At 37.0% G+C, this 16,948-nt stretch overlaps 1 protein-coding gene across 4 annotated transcripts in view; it reads left to right on the forward strand.

Annotated features, from left to right (window-relative positions):
* VCAN (versican) overlaps positions 1–16,948 on the forward strand; it is a 113,026-nt gene that overhangs the window by 21,533 nt on the left and 74,545 nt on the right. For all 4 annotated transcript variants that reach the window (XM_065874034.1, XM_065874036.1, XM_065874035.1 and 1 more), the window contains exons 3-5: positions 2,005–2,382; positions 5,542–5,716; positions 5,801–5,928. In XM_065874034.1, the coding sequence (XP_065730106.1) occupies positions 2,005–2,382; positions 5,542–5,716; positions 5,801–5,928 (681 nt within the window). The remainder of the gene's footprint in view (positions 1–2,004; positions 2,383–5,541; positions 5,717–5,800; positions 5,929–16,948) is intronic.

Below are 16,948 nucleotides of genomic sequence, written 5' to 3' on the forward strand. Positions count from 1 at the left end.
AAAATATTTAGATTTGGTAAACTTAGTTCTTGTTACCCCCCAGTGCCTTACGACCCAAGGTTTCATGCACAAAAGACTTGGCCACACAGCTTCTTGTTCATCCTGTTAAGACTGGATTCTACATGAATATTTATTTACATCCAACTGAAGCTTTTAATTTTCTTGTATCTGTAAACACCCAGAACAATAAATAACCCTTGGGAAATTGCCTGTTGGTGTAAGTTTGTTCTAATATATTTTTTCATTACAGCACAGTTATTGAGTAATGCTCTAAGTGTCAGAAACCTCCCAATCAGATAGATAGATGTGAATCTCATATCTGCCCCTATACCTCTAAAATTGTGAAAAGAACTGTAACTTAGTAATAAATATTAAGGAATTGAAAGTCACTTGTCTTAAACTCATTTTAAAGGAAATCATAAAGGGTCTTATAATTTGTTTTTGTTGTTGTTGTTTTACCTGTATGCGGGCCTCTCATTGTTGTGGCCTCTCCCATTGCGGAGCACAGGCTCCGGATGCGCAGGCTCAGCAGCCATGGCTCACGGGCCCAGCCACTCCGCAGCATGTGGGATCTTCCCGGACCGGGGCACGAACCCGTGTCCCCTGCATCGGCAGGCGGACTCTCAACCACCGCGCCACCTGGGAAGCCCAAGGGTCTTATAATTTATATCATAATTGATGTTGATGGTAAAGATGTTTATTCTCCATTTAAAAAGCAATCTTTTATTTGTGAAGTTAATGATCTATAATTCTTCAGGAAGGAAGATGGGATTTCCTAGAACATATGATGAATATAAATTAGGAGATTTTAGTTCATAAAATTTTCACCCCTTCCCTTCTCAGGACCCCGTTTCTTGGCAAAAAAGTACAAAATATCTTTTTGTTGTCTTCATCTCCCTAATGGGATCTAATCTTTTTGAAGTTAAGTTTCATTCCTTAGCATCTGTATCATTTCTAATGCATGTCCATTTTGAGATGTGTGTTACTAATGCCTTTAAGCACCAATACACCAAGTGTTAGATACATATCATTTTGTTGATTAACATTATTTCACTCCACCTAGAGGCTACTATTACTATTCATCATATTTGCATGAACTGGGAGTTCCTTGTGCACTAATGATAAATTCTATTCTTATTACCAACACATTGTCTACCCAACTAGTAGAGACTGGAAGATGGGGGAAAAAGGGAGAGGAGAGGTATAGATTCCTAGAAGTGGTGAAAGAATGTGGGTTTTTTGCATGTAATAGTATTAAATTGTGGTCAATGTGTTCTTTCTCATTAAAAGTTTAAGGGCTTTAACAGAAAGGCATTCTGTAGATTAATACTTTAGAAGGTTAGGTGAACAGATGCTAACTCCCCCTCCCCACCCCCACCCACCCCCAGGATATAATCTAGAGGTAATGTTTCACTGCAAAGTGATTGCAGCTGGATTTCTCATTACAATGAAAGTCTTTGGTTCAAACACTGAACCAAAGAGCATTCTTCAAGTGCTGGGCTTCCCCCTGTTCCAGTCTACTGAAGTATGTTTTAAAATTTTCACTTCCCCTTTGAGTTGTTTTCATTTCCTCTAAGGTAATGTGGCAGTTATCTTAATCATTTTTCTTCTCCTGACCTGTAGACTTAAATTTGTTTTTAAACTATTCTTCCTAACATTGGTCCAGTCTTTTAAACCTGCATTGCTTAAGTCTAGTCTTCTCTTGCACTTGATTGCTTGTCTTCCTACACTTGCCTTATTTTATCACTTATTTTGTTCATGTTTAACACTAAGTTACAAATACTTTAAAATGAATGCCATATTTTTAGCACATAAAAAATTAAGCATTATTAATCCCTGTCTTTGTTATAAAACATTACTGAAATTGTGTACTATTCTCTGTATATAAAATCATTCTAATTATTTCACATATTGAGGATATAAGCAACCCCCTGTAATGGTTCTTATCCATTCACATATTTAATAGACTCAGTTTGTTAATTTAGTATTTTCTCTTTCCTCTAGTCAAAGTGGAAAAAAGCCCACCTGTTAAGGGCTCCCTCTCTGGAAAAGTCAACCTACCTTGTCATTTTTCAACCATGCCTACCTTACCACCCACTTACAACACCACCAGCGAATTTCTCCGAATCAAATGGTCTAAGATTGAATTGGACAAGAATGGAAAAGATTTAAAGGAGACTACTGTTCTCGTGGCCCAAAATGGGAATATCAAGATTGGTCAGGGCTACAAAGGGAGAGTGTCGGTGCCTACACATCCTGAGGACGTGGGCGATGCCTCACTCACCATGGTCAAACTGCTGGCCAGTGATGCAGGCCTCTACCGCTGTGACGTCATGTATGGGATTGAAGACACACAGGACACAGTGTCTTTGGCTGTGGAGGGTAAGGCTTTGGGAATCTAGAAGAAGGTAGTATAACACGATACCTGGTTCAGAAATGTGGTGAAACAATATTCAAAAGTAGCCATTGCTCAGGATTTGGACAAGGGGAAAAACATTAATCAACACAACAGTCTATGTCTTTCACCAAAAATGAACTGTTATTTGTTCAGGAATCAAGGAAGGTGACTTTATACTAGATATAATGAATACCTCAAGACATGGTTTATAGCTCAAGAATCATTACTTCATTATTGAGACCTATCAGTGGTTATTTTTTAATACTGTAAAGGCTGTTCTACATTTTGTTTTAATTTTAACATATGTGTATATGTGCATATACATGCATACACATACACACATATAGATATATACATACACACACACAGGAAAAAACCCCTTTCCTTCTTTTTCGCACTCTCCTAGCATGATTATTAAAATCTTTGAATTTGCTTTTAAGAAATATAAATTATATCTTAACTTACATTGAAGAAATAAGGCACCTAATAAGTACCATGGTATATATCACAGTGCTTTGAAAAAGCTAGGACTCAATAAACATTTGAATTGGATCAAAACAAGAACTCAGTGAATTTTTTTAAGGTCAATGCACTGGTTGTTGTCCACTGTCTTGCAATGAGACATTTTAGTTTTAGCCCACGTTGAGCGGTGGTTTGTATGTCATTTGAATTTAAGTTAGGAGACAAAGCAAAGAAAAATTGCTTTAATTGGGTACACACATAATGCCATAGCTCTTGGAAGAAAAATATTTTGGCAAGTTATTAAGCAAAATTCTAATACCCAGACATGATGGAACAGATTTTTCTTCCAACCCTCCACTTCCCTATAAAATATTTACCTTTCAGAAATATATACAAAGGGTTTTATTAAAACTCTTTCTTGTGTAGCCAAAAGGAAATATTTTGAATTTCAGATGTGACAGATTAATTTTCTGAACATCCTTTTCCATTCAGATTCTATTGCTCCCTTCTATAAATCTATTTTTATGTTTTCCAGGCATCCACTAAACACCCTGGGCTCTTTGCTCTTTTAACCTTTTTATCATTTACTTTGGTTTGTCTAGTATTGTTTTTTCTACTGATCTCTCTCTTCCTCTTTTTGTATAATGTAACATACACTATATATATATATATATATATATATATATATATGGTGTTAGATACACATTGCATATAAATTTATATATACATATATGTTTTTAAAATCCCACAAGAAGTTTACAACTTCTTACAATTTTCATCATTAAAGAATTAGCAGTGGATTTGCCCCTTGCCCCCTTTGAAACAATGAAAATCCTCCACTTAATCTCCTTAGCCCCATGAGGTCTTCAAATTATCCCAGCAATTGCAGATACTTATACAGCCTGGTATTCCCAAGGAGGCCCCTTTGTGCCCCCTTACTGCCAATCTTCAGGGCACATGGAAGATTTTTAATTACCAAGAAGGCTATTTGAAGCTTTGATCAACATAAGACTAATTTAAAACCATTCAAAGTCTGGCTTAAGCCTTAGAGATCATTATAAACTATCTTTCATACTTACTAGATAGCACCATATATACTTCCTGGTACTTTTAGAGTCATTCTACAAAGCTACAGATTTTATGAAACGCATTTGATCAGTTTTTTCTCTGCAATGTCAGAAATGGGAAAATGAATGTTAGTTGTCAATGCATCTACTTGGTGCCTCTGCAGATCTTTCTGTATTGACACTGATCAGAGGTGCTTATTTATGACATGGCTAGTCTGTTCCCTGTAGATACTTTATTGGCACATACCTGTTTTGGAAGAGAGAGACAATCTAAGGATAGGCATGTGGGAGACAGTCTTATAGCTAGAAGTCAGGCTGTAAGAGAGAGAGGGAGAGAGAGAGAGAGAGAGAGAGAGAGAGAGAGAGAGAGAGAGAGAGAGACTTGTTGTCAACTCCAGGAAATTACTAGGAATAAAAGGAGAGTGGAAGATATCTTGGAAACCAAAATTAATTCTGCCTAACAAAACAGTGGTCTTAAATGATATGACTCAATAAAATCTCATCCATAAGACCCAATTACCCCAATTTCTATTTTCCAGTGACTTCCTAGGCACATTTGCTTGACTCACTTTGCTCTTTTATGAAAACGAGTCACCATATTTACTCCAGTTAAAAATGGAGATGCTCTTGCTGAAGTAGGAGAAGAGGACCAAAGCTCCACCCCCTCAGCTGCTCTTTCTTCAGGCCTTTGACAGTTCTTTAGCCCTGAAACACAGTTCAAGAACCACTAGTTTATGTTACTCCTAAAATACAACGAAGTGGAATTTGAGGCACATATCAGGATGCCTGGCTTCTGCCTATGGGAGTCTGGAGAATTTTATTTCAGGCCTCCTTTGGGATAAAAATCATACATCTTACCTGTCAAAGCGGAGACCCTAAATTATGAATATGGTAAACTTTTATCACAGCAGTCTATCCGACATTTGAAAATTCTTTATCTAATTTGACCTTCCTATCAATCAAATAACCTAAGCAATATTAGTTATACTTTATGAAGGGGAAAATTAAGACTTATATATGATTAAGGAGCAAATTAGGGATTGGAACAGGCCTTCTCACTCATACCTAGTCCAGCATCTTTTCCATTTTAGTATATTGTCTCTGGAAGTAAATATTACAATGTTTCATGTTTGTAGGAAGTGGTACTGGTGAAGGCTCCATGTGCTTCTATTGAGTTGGCCCTGAGTAAAAACATGAAGTAGGAGAAGTTGATTTTGTGGCCCCCTTAACTCTTTGTATCTCTTGCAGCACCTACCCCATTTAATTGTCCAAGGTTCCCATAATAGCCTGAATACTACCTGCAGTTAGGACAACTAGTCACCATTTGGGATTTAGTGGCTTAAATCTTTTTTTTTTAGATTGTTTACATGGGAACAGAAAATTCTTGAAACTCTCTAATGGAGCAGAATAGGACACCTAAGTGAACAACATTTCTGGGGCTCCTCAGATCACCATAATTTTGCATAATGCTACATAAAACAAAGTAAACATAAAGAAGTATCATGATGTTATTACCGAGTTAGCAAGTAATTTGACGAACTACTCCAATGAGAAACTACACAGTATGGTGGGAGACTTGAACTTGCCCATAATTGTTTGCTGCTATCTTTGCAGGGGTTGTGTTTCACTACAGGGCAGCGACCAGCAGGTACACTCTGAATTTTGAGATGGCACGGAAGGCTTGTTTGGATGTTGGGGCTGTCATAGCAACCCCAGAGCAGCTATATGCCGCCTATGAAGATGGATTTGAACAATGTGACGCAGGCTGGCTGTCTGATCAGAGTGTTAGGTGAGCGGTCTGGGGGCCACCAGGTTTAATTCATCTATTTGGAGAGAGAATAAAGTGCTACCTACTAGTCCTTTATTTCCCCAGGTATCCCATCCGGGCTCCCCGAGAAGGCTGTTATGGAGATAAGATGGGGAAGGAAGGAGTCAGGACCTATGGGCTCCGTGCTACTCATGAAACTTATGATGTGTATTGTTACGTCGACCATCTGGACGGTAAGATGTTCAAATTTCTATAGCTTCATTTGACCTAAGAAAATTAAGGAAAGACTGGGAGCACGTGGGGATAGAGCAAGTCTTCATGCTTGTTTGGATTCCAAACAGCAACATTTAGTTTAAATAACCGTATGATTCTGTGGTGAAATAAGCTTAAATTAAAGTGGAAAGAGAACGAGGGCTGTGTAAATGGTTATGTAGGTTTGAAATGTCTTTAGTTAATGGCAGGTTTGCTTTCAGTCATGCTGCCATTGGACTGTTTCCAATACACTTTTAGAGCATTAAGAATAGAAACCTGTAAGGGTGGTACCTATTCTTGTAAGAACTTCAGGTAAAATCCTGTGATGACAAACCACTGTGAATCCAAGTGCTGATAAACACTCCGAAGTGCAGCTGAGTCAGGCAAACTAGCCCGGGAAGGATTTTCATGGTTTTCTTCTCCTTGTGTTCACTTTGCTACACTGATATTTAGAGCAATCATTCATTCATTCAACCAATGAACATATTAAAAGAAAGCACCTGCTGTGTGATAGGTACTCTGCTCGTAGTTAGGACTATGAAGCCAAGTAAGATACAAGCCTCGCTTTAGAGATGCTTAGAGTCTGATTGATTCTGGCACTATCATTTCTCACTTAGCATGAGTTAGATTCTTAGAAACAAGTTTGAGTTCTCTTGTGGCGATGTTATCTAAGGACACGATGCAGTTTTATTATAAGAATAGAAATTTCAGTGACTTTTGAAGTGGAATTTCATTTGTAGCAACAGGTATCTTAGAAGCCTAAATATATAAATAGAAGTATTGCATTGAGTTATACTTTTAATTTTGGCTGGCTCCCCGAGAAAAGAATGATCTCAATTTTCTTATGTGTAAAATAAGGAAGTAGGACTAGATAACTTCCATAGTCCCTTCCAACATTAAAATTCTATGATTCTATGAACTGAAAAAATAACCTCAGAGACTGAAAGCTAGAAAATAAGCAGCTTATATTTGCCTAATGCCCTAAATTTGAATAGGATGGCCTGCTTCCAAGAAAGCTACTAAGTGTGGTTCTCTAGCATCTTAACATTCTTATTATAACTATTATTTAAGACTGATAAATGTGTTTTCTAAACCATAACTTTGATACTAACAGTTTCCATTTTTTACAAGGACAAAGGGAAAAGATATGTAAAATCCATGCTATGAGATATAGATAGATAGATATAGCTTAGCTCCTTCCTTTAAATTTAATTTTATTTTAAATTTAGTTAACTTTTTTCATAGAATAGGAGATGGTCGGTAGGGGATTCTGGTTCTAGGAAATTAATTTGGTTATTGCTATCTCAGTAAGATGGAAATTTGTATTCAAATTCACTAAGGTGGAATTTGTTTTATCACTGTGGTTCTCCTTTGGAATAATATCTATTAGAGTGATAGTTATAAAAATTTCTGGAACACTGATAATGCTGGAACTAAACCAGAGATAGTTTTTGAAAAAGTATACATAACTTCTAATTACCTAAAAGATCTTTACTAAATATAATTGAAATGTGGTTTTCAAGTATAAATCCGTGGCCAGTTTGATCCCAATATGAAAAAGCATCACAAGCCAGACTTCTTGATGGAAAGAAAGGCTTAAGTATTTACAATGCTCCTGGAAGGAGCACCTAGGGGCCCCTCTGCATGGCTCTTCTTCAGTCTTATCCTGATGGAGCTACTGAAACCCCAGTCTCTAAGGCTGCAGAATCCCTAACTTCTTTGAAGGCCAGAGGACTTTCTGCTTCTGCAGAAGTTCCAGAAATTCCATGTCCTGTACAAATTCTGTGTGAGATACTCTGGACAGGTCTTGGTGGTAAAAGCCCTACCAAGGATTCCTAGCCACATTGTATCCGTTGAGAGCTGGCTTCCCAAAATCTGTTCAGAGGATCAAAACTAGTGTTCAGGGAAAATTGAACTCTGTCAGAAGAGTCATTCTGAGGATGTACGCGTACACCACAATGAGAAGGATTTATTAGTCATACAGGAATTCTTCTCCACCTCCATAAACATCGCCACTTCTAGGGCAACTGGTATTGGTCAAACCAGTCTCTCCTCCAGTGTAACCCAACTGTATTTCATACAGTTGTATATTTACTTGGGATAACTGTTCTATATATTTGATAATTGAAAACTTGTAATGTATAATATAGCATAACTTTAGTTGGAGTATTTATACCAAAACAACAGAATTTGAACTTTTTTGTCCTATCACATAACAGCTGGAAGAAAAAGATAAAAGAATTAAGTATAAATAGGAATTCAAGCACTGGCTGAAATTTGTGTCAGCAGAGTAACAAGACGCCCTGACATGGGCAACCTTGGGAACCTATCGCCTCTCCTTCTCTGGCCTATATTTTCCATGTTAGCCCTACCCTTTGGCTTTTCTTTCACCTGGAACAGCTACCACCCTACTATTCCAATTCCCTGACCTTCACACAAGCTTCCCAACACTTGGATGTGTCTGTACTATGGGCTGTCACACTGATCCCATATCCTCTTCTTAAGTCCTAGTTGGTCTCTCTCACCTTTACCATTCTCAATCTTTGAATGTGTGACTATAATCACCCTCCTGCAAATGTTTGCTTATTCCTCCATCTCTCCTACTAGACCATGGATTCTGGGAGGGAAGGAATCATGTGTATCTCCACTATGTCCTTGGCACATAGTAGGTGCTCCATAGATGGAGTTGAATAAAATGAGTGAATTAATAAATTAACCCCCAAACTAAGTGCCCACTATACTCACATCGCTTTACACTTGCCCTTTGGATAACTTCACACATCTCCGGGCTTCATCACAATTCTACTTCCCAGTTTTTCATTGCTCCAATGTCCTTACTGGTTCATTTAATTTCACTTTTGCTCTTTTGTGTGTAAATAAGTCAAATGCCTTGTGGGATGAACAGGACACAAAGAGACACCAAACAAACAAAAAAAAAAAACTGAAAAATGATAAGTTTTAGTTTTGCATGTCTAGCCCTGAACTCTCTTCTGAATTCCATACCCACAGTTCTAGTTTGCAAATCATTTTTAAAAAAATTATTTATTTATTATTATTATTTGGCTGCACTGGGTCTTCGTTGCCACACAAGGGCTTTTCTCTAGTTGGGGCAAGCGGGGCTACTCTTCGTTGCGGTGCGCGGGCTTCTCATCACAGTGGCCTCTCTTGTTGCGGAGCACGGGCTCTAGGCGCATGGGCTTCAGTAGTTGTGGCACGTGGGCTCAGTAGTTGTGGCTCTGGGGCTCTAGAGCACAGGCTCAGTAGTTGTGGCGCATGGGCTTAGTTGCTCCGCGGCATGTGGGATCTTCCCGGACCAGGGCTCGAGCCTGTGTCCCCTGCATTGGCATGCAGATTCTTAACCACTGTGCCACCAGACACGTCCCTGTGAATCATGTGTGTGTCTCATCTCTGGTTTTCTGTTTTATCTCACAAATAATCCCCAAGCCTTTAACAGTTCTTCAGGGGACCTGTTTTATGACCATCAAAGCATGTAAACACCATGGCCATTATCATTCCCCTACTCAGCATTGTGTAGTGTGAATTTCCTGTTGCCTTCCTTCCTCCTTGAGGACCTGCAAAGCCCCTCAATCCTGGCTTGGGAGTAACCTATTCAACTCTGTTTCCCTCTCTCCAAAATGATGCCACATATGTGCACCAGTCATCCACAGACCCTCTGCTACCTCCTGCCAGCAGCTCTGCTTTGATCCTCTCTGAAAACACAAGCTTCTCCCCTTTCCAGCATTCTACTCTTCCCTCTGCCTATGAACAGACTGCCTCCAAGAGCCCATCTTTGCCTCTTCCAGCTCACACTGACATTTCCTGATTCTGAACTCCCACTTTTCTTAGAGTTAGTTCCACATATCTGGTGTTTAATTCTTCTCTGGTTGCTTTATGTTCATCAGACACAAATTATTACCTGTTATTTTTATTTCTGAAAAAGTTCTGTAAGCTCCTGATAGAGATAAGGCCATAGTCATCTTCTGTAACTTTCCCAACCACAATGAAGAACCTATTCCAGTAATAGTCACATCACAGTTACTCAAGAACTACTTGGTGGTAATTGTAGTATTTCTCCAGACTTTGTCTCTTTCAGAGGCTGTCTCCACCATGCTACCATTTCTACAGTACTTGAAAAAAATGCCAAGCTTTGTCCACCAAACTTACTAAAACATCTTTTTTTTTTTTAAATTGGATCACCATGATACTAGTTTTTTCTCTTTGAATTTCTCCTCTCACTCTTTTCTGTGGTGTCTTAGAAATAATTCCTTCCTAGAGACACTCTTTTCTCCTTTCCAGCCTCTCACAGTCATGGCCCTTTCTTGCATTCCCAGCCAACTGTCCTCTCTGGCATTGGTTCCTTTGTCCCTATTCACAAATTACAGGTTTATTTTTCTACTGCTTCCTCATGTCAAAATCCAGGATAGATCTATCACCTCTATGACTTGTCTAATGCCTCCACGTCATGCTTGTGTCTGACCTAGAACCAAAAACAACCTTTCATTTTTCTCTTAATGAGCTCCTTTAGATATGAAAAGCTAAACATTTAGGTAAAAGCCTGAATGTCATTAAACAGGTCTTAGAGCAAGGCTTAGTTCCAGCTTCTTTAGCGTCTTTGATAGGATCAAAATCAGATATATCAAATCTGGAAACTGTGTGAGTTCCTGCCTGTGGATTCTCAGATTGACTTAATTTTGATGGAATTTACAGCATGTAATCTACAGAGTACTTCACCAATGGGAGTTATTTAAGAATTAGTGATAACTGGGTTTATTCAGTTAAAAAGCCCCATGTCAGCTAGAATAGCTTCCTGTACACCCTGGTTCAGCAGATGGGTTCAAATATTGATTTTGGATTATAGAACCTCTCCACATTGGTTGAGGTTGGTGCTAGAAGATGCTGAAACTTTTTAGTTATTCTCTGTAGAACTCACAGAATCATAGATCACAGCTATAGCTGTGGGTTCCCAAATAGACTTTAGATGTTAACACACCTTGCTAAGGATTCGAAACTCAACTTGGAGTTGTTTTTGTTTAAGTGTTTGAATGGTCTAGCTAAGAGCCACTGAGGAAGGTGACCAGGCATGGCACCCTGCAGCACCTATGGAAAATGCGTCCTCATTCAGTATGGTGACTTGAATAGGTTAACTGTGAGGTAGCTCCATAGGTAGGGTAAGGAAAGAAACTATTTATTGTATGTGGTTGCATTGCCATTTAACTTAATTCTCACAAAAACCTTGACAGGCATTTATTTAAAACCTTTATTTTTACACATAAGGAAACTAAGGCACAGAGGTTAAGTGACTGGATATACACTCTTTTTCCTGTTCTACCATAGTAACTTTTCAGGACCACCAAAGATTCCCCAGTAGAGCAACAGGTAGTCTTACAAACCAAGAGGATCAAAGTGCTCTTAAAGCTCCCCCAAATCTCTGATTTCTCACATAAAAATATCCTAATTCTTATTTGAGTAATGATTGCATTCCTGTTTGGATTGCAGTGATTGGAATTGCTGGGTTAAATGATAACTCTTTTTTTTAACTTTTTGAGGAACTGTTTTAAAATTCTTACCAGCAGTACATTAGGGTCCTGATACTTTCATTCTTGCCAACATTTGTTTTCACCTGACTTTTTGATTATAACCATCCTAATGTGTGTATAATGCTATCTCATTGTGGTTTTGATTTGTATTTCCCTGATAGCTAATTATGTTGAGCAACTTTTCCTTTATGACTATTGGCCGTTTACATATTTTCTTGGAGAAATACCTATTCAGAACCTTTGCCCATTTTAAACTGGGTACTTGTCTTTTTGTTATTGAGTTGTAAGAGTTCTTTGTATACTCTAGATTCAAGGGAGCCTATTCAGATACATGATTTGTAAATATTTTCTCCCATTTGCCGATCTGTATTTTTACTTTTTCAATGGGATCCTTTGACACACAAAGATTTTAATTTTGATGAAGTCCAATATCTACTTTTTCTTTGATAGTTTGTGCCTTTGGCGCCATATCTAAGAACACATTACCAAATCCCGAGTCATGAAGACTTACTTCTGTGTTTGCTTCTAAGAATTGTAGTTTTAAGTTTTACTTTTATTTTTATCTATTTTAAGTTATTTTTTGTATATGGTGTAAGGTAAGAGTCCAAATCCATTCTTTGGTATGTGGATTTTCAGTTATTCCAGAACTATTTGTTAAAAAGACTATTCTTTCCTCATTTAAGGGCCTTGGCACCTGTTGAAAATCAGTTGATCGTAGATATATGGTTTTATTTCTGGACTCTCATTGATCTATATGTCTATACTTATGTCAGTACCACATAGTGTTGAATACTATTGCTTTGTAGTAAATTTTGAAATTGGAAAATATGAGACCTCCAACTGTGTTCTTCTTTTTCAAAATTTTTTTACCTCTTCTGGGCACCTTGAGTTCCCATATGATTTTTAAGATCAGCTTGTCAGTTTCTACAAAGAAGCCAGGTGAGCGTGAACTGAATCTCCAGATCATTTGAGGTATATTGTCATCTTAACAATATTAAGTCTTCTGATCCATAAACATGTGATTTTTTTCCATCTTTTTTTTAGATTCTTTACTTTCAACGATGTTTTATAGCTTTTATAGCTTTCAGAGTATAAGTTTTGCTGTACTTTTGTTAAATTTAATCCTAAATATTTTATTCTTTTTGATGCAAATGCAAATGGAATTTTCTTTATTTCTTTTTCTGATTGTTCATTGGAAGTGTATAGAAATATAATTGATTTTTTTATATTGGTCTTATATATTGTATCCTACAACCTTGCTGAAATTGCTTATTAGTTCTAATAGTTTTTTTAATGGAATCCTTAGGATTTTCTATATACAGTCCCTTTTATTTTATAATGTTACCTTCAATAAGTAGAAAGTAGAAATGTCTTTACATAAAACCCTTGAAACATGTGACAGTCATTTGCTTTAAGGTTTTGATATCAATTTCTGGAATTCTAAATCGGAAGAGCTTCTTTGGAAATACAGTGGCCATTTAACTCTCAGCTGTGAAAAGTAAAAAAAAAACTAGGCTGATTCTCCTGTGTTGCCCTGCAGCCATACTGAGCCTGTCAAACCAAATAACACATTCAATCTCATATATTTTGAAGATTCAGACATCCAGAAATGTTTTAGAACCTCTTTCTCACTCTAATTAAAATCTTACTGCTCTGTCATTGGGAAAGAATGAGATCCGACATCCTGCAAACCATAAAAATATGTTTAAATTTTAGTGGGATTTCCTGTGTCTTTAAACCTTTCAAATGACATATATAAGATCTTGTGTAATAACACATTGACAAATATGTGGATTCCCTTTCCCATGAATATGATCTGATTTAGAGAATGTTAACTGACTATCACAGCTGACTGATGACAATTCTCTAAAATTAATTAGAGGTTAAAATTTTCAAAACCCAGTGTCTATGCTTTAAGCCACATTATGCGTCTACTTCAGCCTAAAACAAGTGAGAAATTTGAAAGGTGCTGACCTGGCTTTCCAGTCTCATTACCCCTCAAATGAGAAACATTGCCAGCCTAACACTAGAATTGGATGAAGTTACCTTGGCAGCCCCAGAAGTTTTCTTGTCACTGTTAACAGAAGGTTTGTTTCTGTACAGGTTAAAGGATCAGATCTTAGGGGGAATTGACATGCTTTTGAATTACCTACAAATATTGGCTGTCAAGAGATTATATAGTAGTGTAGGTTAGCTGTTAACCAACCACGTACAGCTGATGGATTTCGTGATCCAGGATAATGAGTATTAGTCTTTATTGCTTTGATCTTGTATATATAGACATGGACAAAAAAGAAAGAGAAAGAGAGAAAAGAGAAGAAGCTTCCTTTGGAAAAAAAAAAAGTCAGAAACTTTAAACCTAGTAATAATTATGTTGAATTGTCTTTATCACCATAATACTTGCCATATACTCTAAGTGGTTTTATCCTATGGGCATTTCATGTGACTCTTTCCAGTTCACACACCATATCTACTTTTGGACACATTTATTACTTATATACCATTTTGGCCCACATTGCAATGAAATGTAGTAACAATCACAAATCTTGAACTTCCTTACAGTGAACAAAAAATCAGGAAGTTCTGTTCTCAGATGGGCAAAGGGACTCATGATTAGTTTATAAGAATTGATTTTCAGACCAGACAGTTCAGGATAGAAAAGTTATGAGCACAAATAAACAGGATAAATATAAACATTGATCACACAACCCAGAAAATAGATGCATCTAGATACTTGTGGTGATATATCAGCTTTGACTACCACAGACAGCGGCCCATCAGCTGCAGTCCAGGAAAGAATTGAATAATTATCTGTGATCTGCTGATGCCAATTCCCCGTTTCACCTTGGTGATCTCAGGGAATTTTCAGTAGAAGAAACATATCCTACCTTAGCTTTGCTCTGGACCCAGGCTCTTTCATAATTTTTCTGAGCTACTCCTGAGTATAAAGTCTAGCTTTTGAACAGTGTAGGTCATCTTAATGTTTTGATTTGTTTTCGTCATTGCTTGCCATTTTAGTATCTGTCATTTTAAAGTCTGCTAAGAAATAGCTTTTCCATTTAGCAATCAGAAGTGTGGAAAAATAACATTCATGGTCCACTTTCCAGGGAGTCTTTTAGCAGTTACTTGTCAAATTTAAGTATTTTTTTCTTAATATTTCTGATGATGTTAATTCCTATGATTAAGACGAATTTAGTTTGTAGAATGTCACCACATATTAAAGTCTCACCAGCAATGTCTTCCAGTTTCTTCTAGGACATCCCTGGAAAGTTGGAATAACAGGAATAACTCAAAGCCAGATCATTTAACTTGAAATTTTGGAAAATTAGAGGTTATATATGTTTTCTATATGAACATGCAAATTATCCTGAGTGTGAAATCCTCTGTTCTGCATTATAGTTTATGTGTGTACTAATGCAAATATATGTGTATACATGTCAGTAAATTCTTACTTACAACTTAAGTCAGCTTGGCATTTTACCTTAAGTCATGCATCGTTTTGTGTATAAAGGATATTTTGCGCATTTCTTTCCTGACACTTTATTTGCTCTCCTTAATCAGCGAAAAATTGATAGATAATTTTTATTATTTAATTATATTATATCACATAGATAATTATTTATTATCTATAATAATCTATGAGAGATACAATTATCTCAAAGGTAGATAACATTTAGAAACATGTTTCAAATCTGTATTCTTGTTACAAATTTGATAATAAGTGTCCTATAGATGTAACTGCTTTGATGAGGCAACTTCTGGAACTGAATAGTAGACTCCTTGTTAACTTATAAAAGTGATGCTTGTCTTCCAGGAAGGCATATATCCAGTAAAGCTAAAATACATTCAATTGTTCAGTACAGTATTCAAGAGTAGAGCTAGAACACGGCCTTGTCTGATGCTAATAATAGGCGTTTTCTCTCTCAAGGAAGGCTTTGCTCTCTCCTCTCACTCTTAAAGTGATACTGTGATAAAATTCAGAAGGAACTTTTATTACTTACATCAGAGGCCAAAAGGTGCCTTTAAGATACCCTCAGGGTAGGAACTTATACAACCTGACCAATGAAGTCCTGTTGGAGAGAGAGAAGCTAAGCAAATGCACTGAGTTGCTTTGCTTGATTTCCCATGTTTGCTCTCTCTTTCTCTGTTCCTTTGGTTCCTGGTTTGGCTTTGCCTCTGGACTTTAGATTTTATCTCTTTGTATATCCTCATGTGATCATTCATTTTTGGACCAAGCTTAGGTTTACATTCCTGTTACTGGCCCAGACTTAATTTCTGTCTAATGTCGTTAATGCTATGAATGACTGATGTTAGAGTTTAGAACATATAATTTGACCTATAAATAATTCCTGACTATAGATTTTAAAACTGAGAGTAGATCAATAAAATCTTTGAAAATCTTAACATCTTGACTGCTTTTCTCAGTGTAAAAGTGGACAGTGTTTAGCCTAAAACCTGCATTTTTCTATGGGATATGGGATTGAAAGACTTGCGCCTACAGTTAGTGACTAAGGAGAAAGACTGCTACTTTTGTCTGCTCTACCTTGCTTGACTTTTTGCAAAAGCTTTTTTTAAAGAAATGAGACACTTCTGTGTTCAGCTTACGTGTGGTCGTGGACACTTTATCAGGGTCCCTGCTCTGCGCCAGATTCCTTTGCTCCCTTGCAGTCTCTGGTACACCCCTGGGAGGCAATGGACTTCATATGCCCTTTGCTTTGTTTTTTGGTTCCTGCTTTGATTCTGTCTGATTACCTGGTCTACGCAGTCTGCTTCTATCTCGAGCAGGTTAACACATAGGCTACCAGAAACTTAATACTAAGTTATCTTTGTTATGGCTCAATTGAGATTCCTTTTCCTGATTGAAACATACATGTCTCTAGAGCAGTGTTTTCCAAACTATTCCATGAAACAGATCCATGGACTGTTAATTAGTCTTCTATGAGAAAAGGAGATTACTCTGGTCAAATGGCTTAAAAATCCTAAGTTCTTTGTGGGCACTCCCAAATAAATACTATAATATTAACTACTCTGAGAATTCTCACAGAAACGAAGACCTGTCAGATGACTTGTATTTGTTTCCTAAATGCCAATGTCCACAAACCCTCTTTTCTTTGGAATACCTACTCATGTCTCAAGGATCACCAGTTTTCTGTAGAAGACATTTTTGGAAATTATATTCTTAGAACTTGAACGATAAGTTAATAACCTTCTCCATCCACATCTTTAACAGTAAGCTTTTAACAGGTTAATTCTGATTTAAACAGCAGATCTCCTTACATTTGTATTATGTTAGATAAAAAATATATAATGTCAAAGGATTATCTATTTAAAACCAGGCAACTAATGAATCAAAAAGTACTTGACAGGAGGTTATTTTAGTTTTGTCAATAAAATGTAAAAATAGATGTCTTAGAAATAAAGGACACAGTAATATGAATTAATTCAATTATTGCTATCTGTGTAT

Source organism: Phocoena phocoena, chromosome 3 (genome assembly GCF_963924675.1).
Source record: "Phocoena phocoena chromosome 3, mPhoPho1.1, whole genome shotgun sequence".
NCBI classification, from domain to species: Eukaryota; Metazoa; Chordata; class Mammalia; order Artiodactyla; family Phocoenidae; genus Phocoena; species Phocoena phocoena.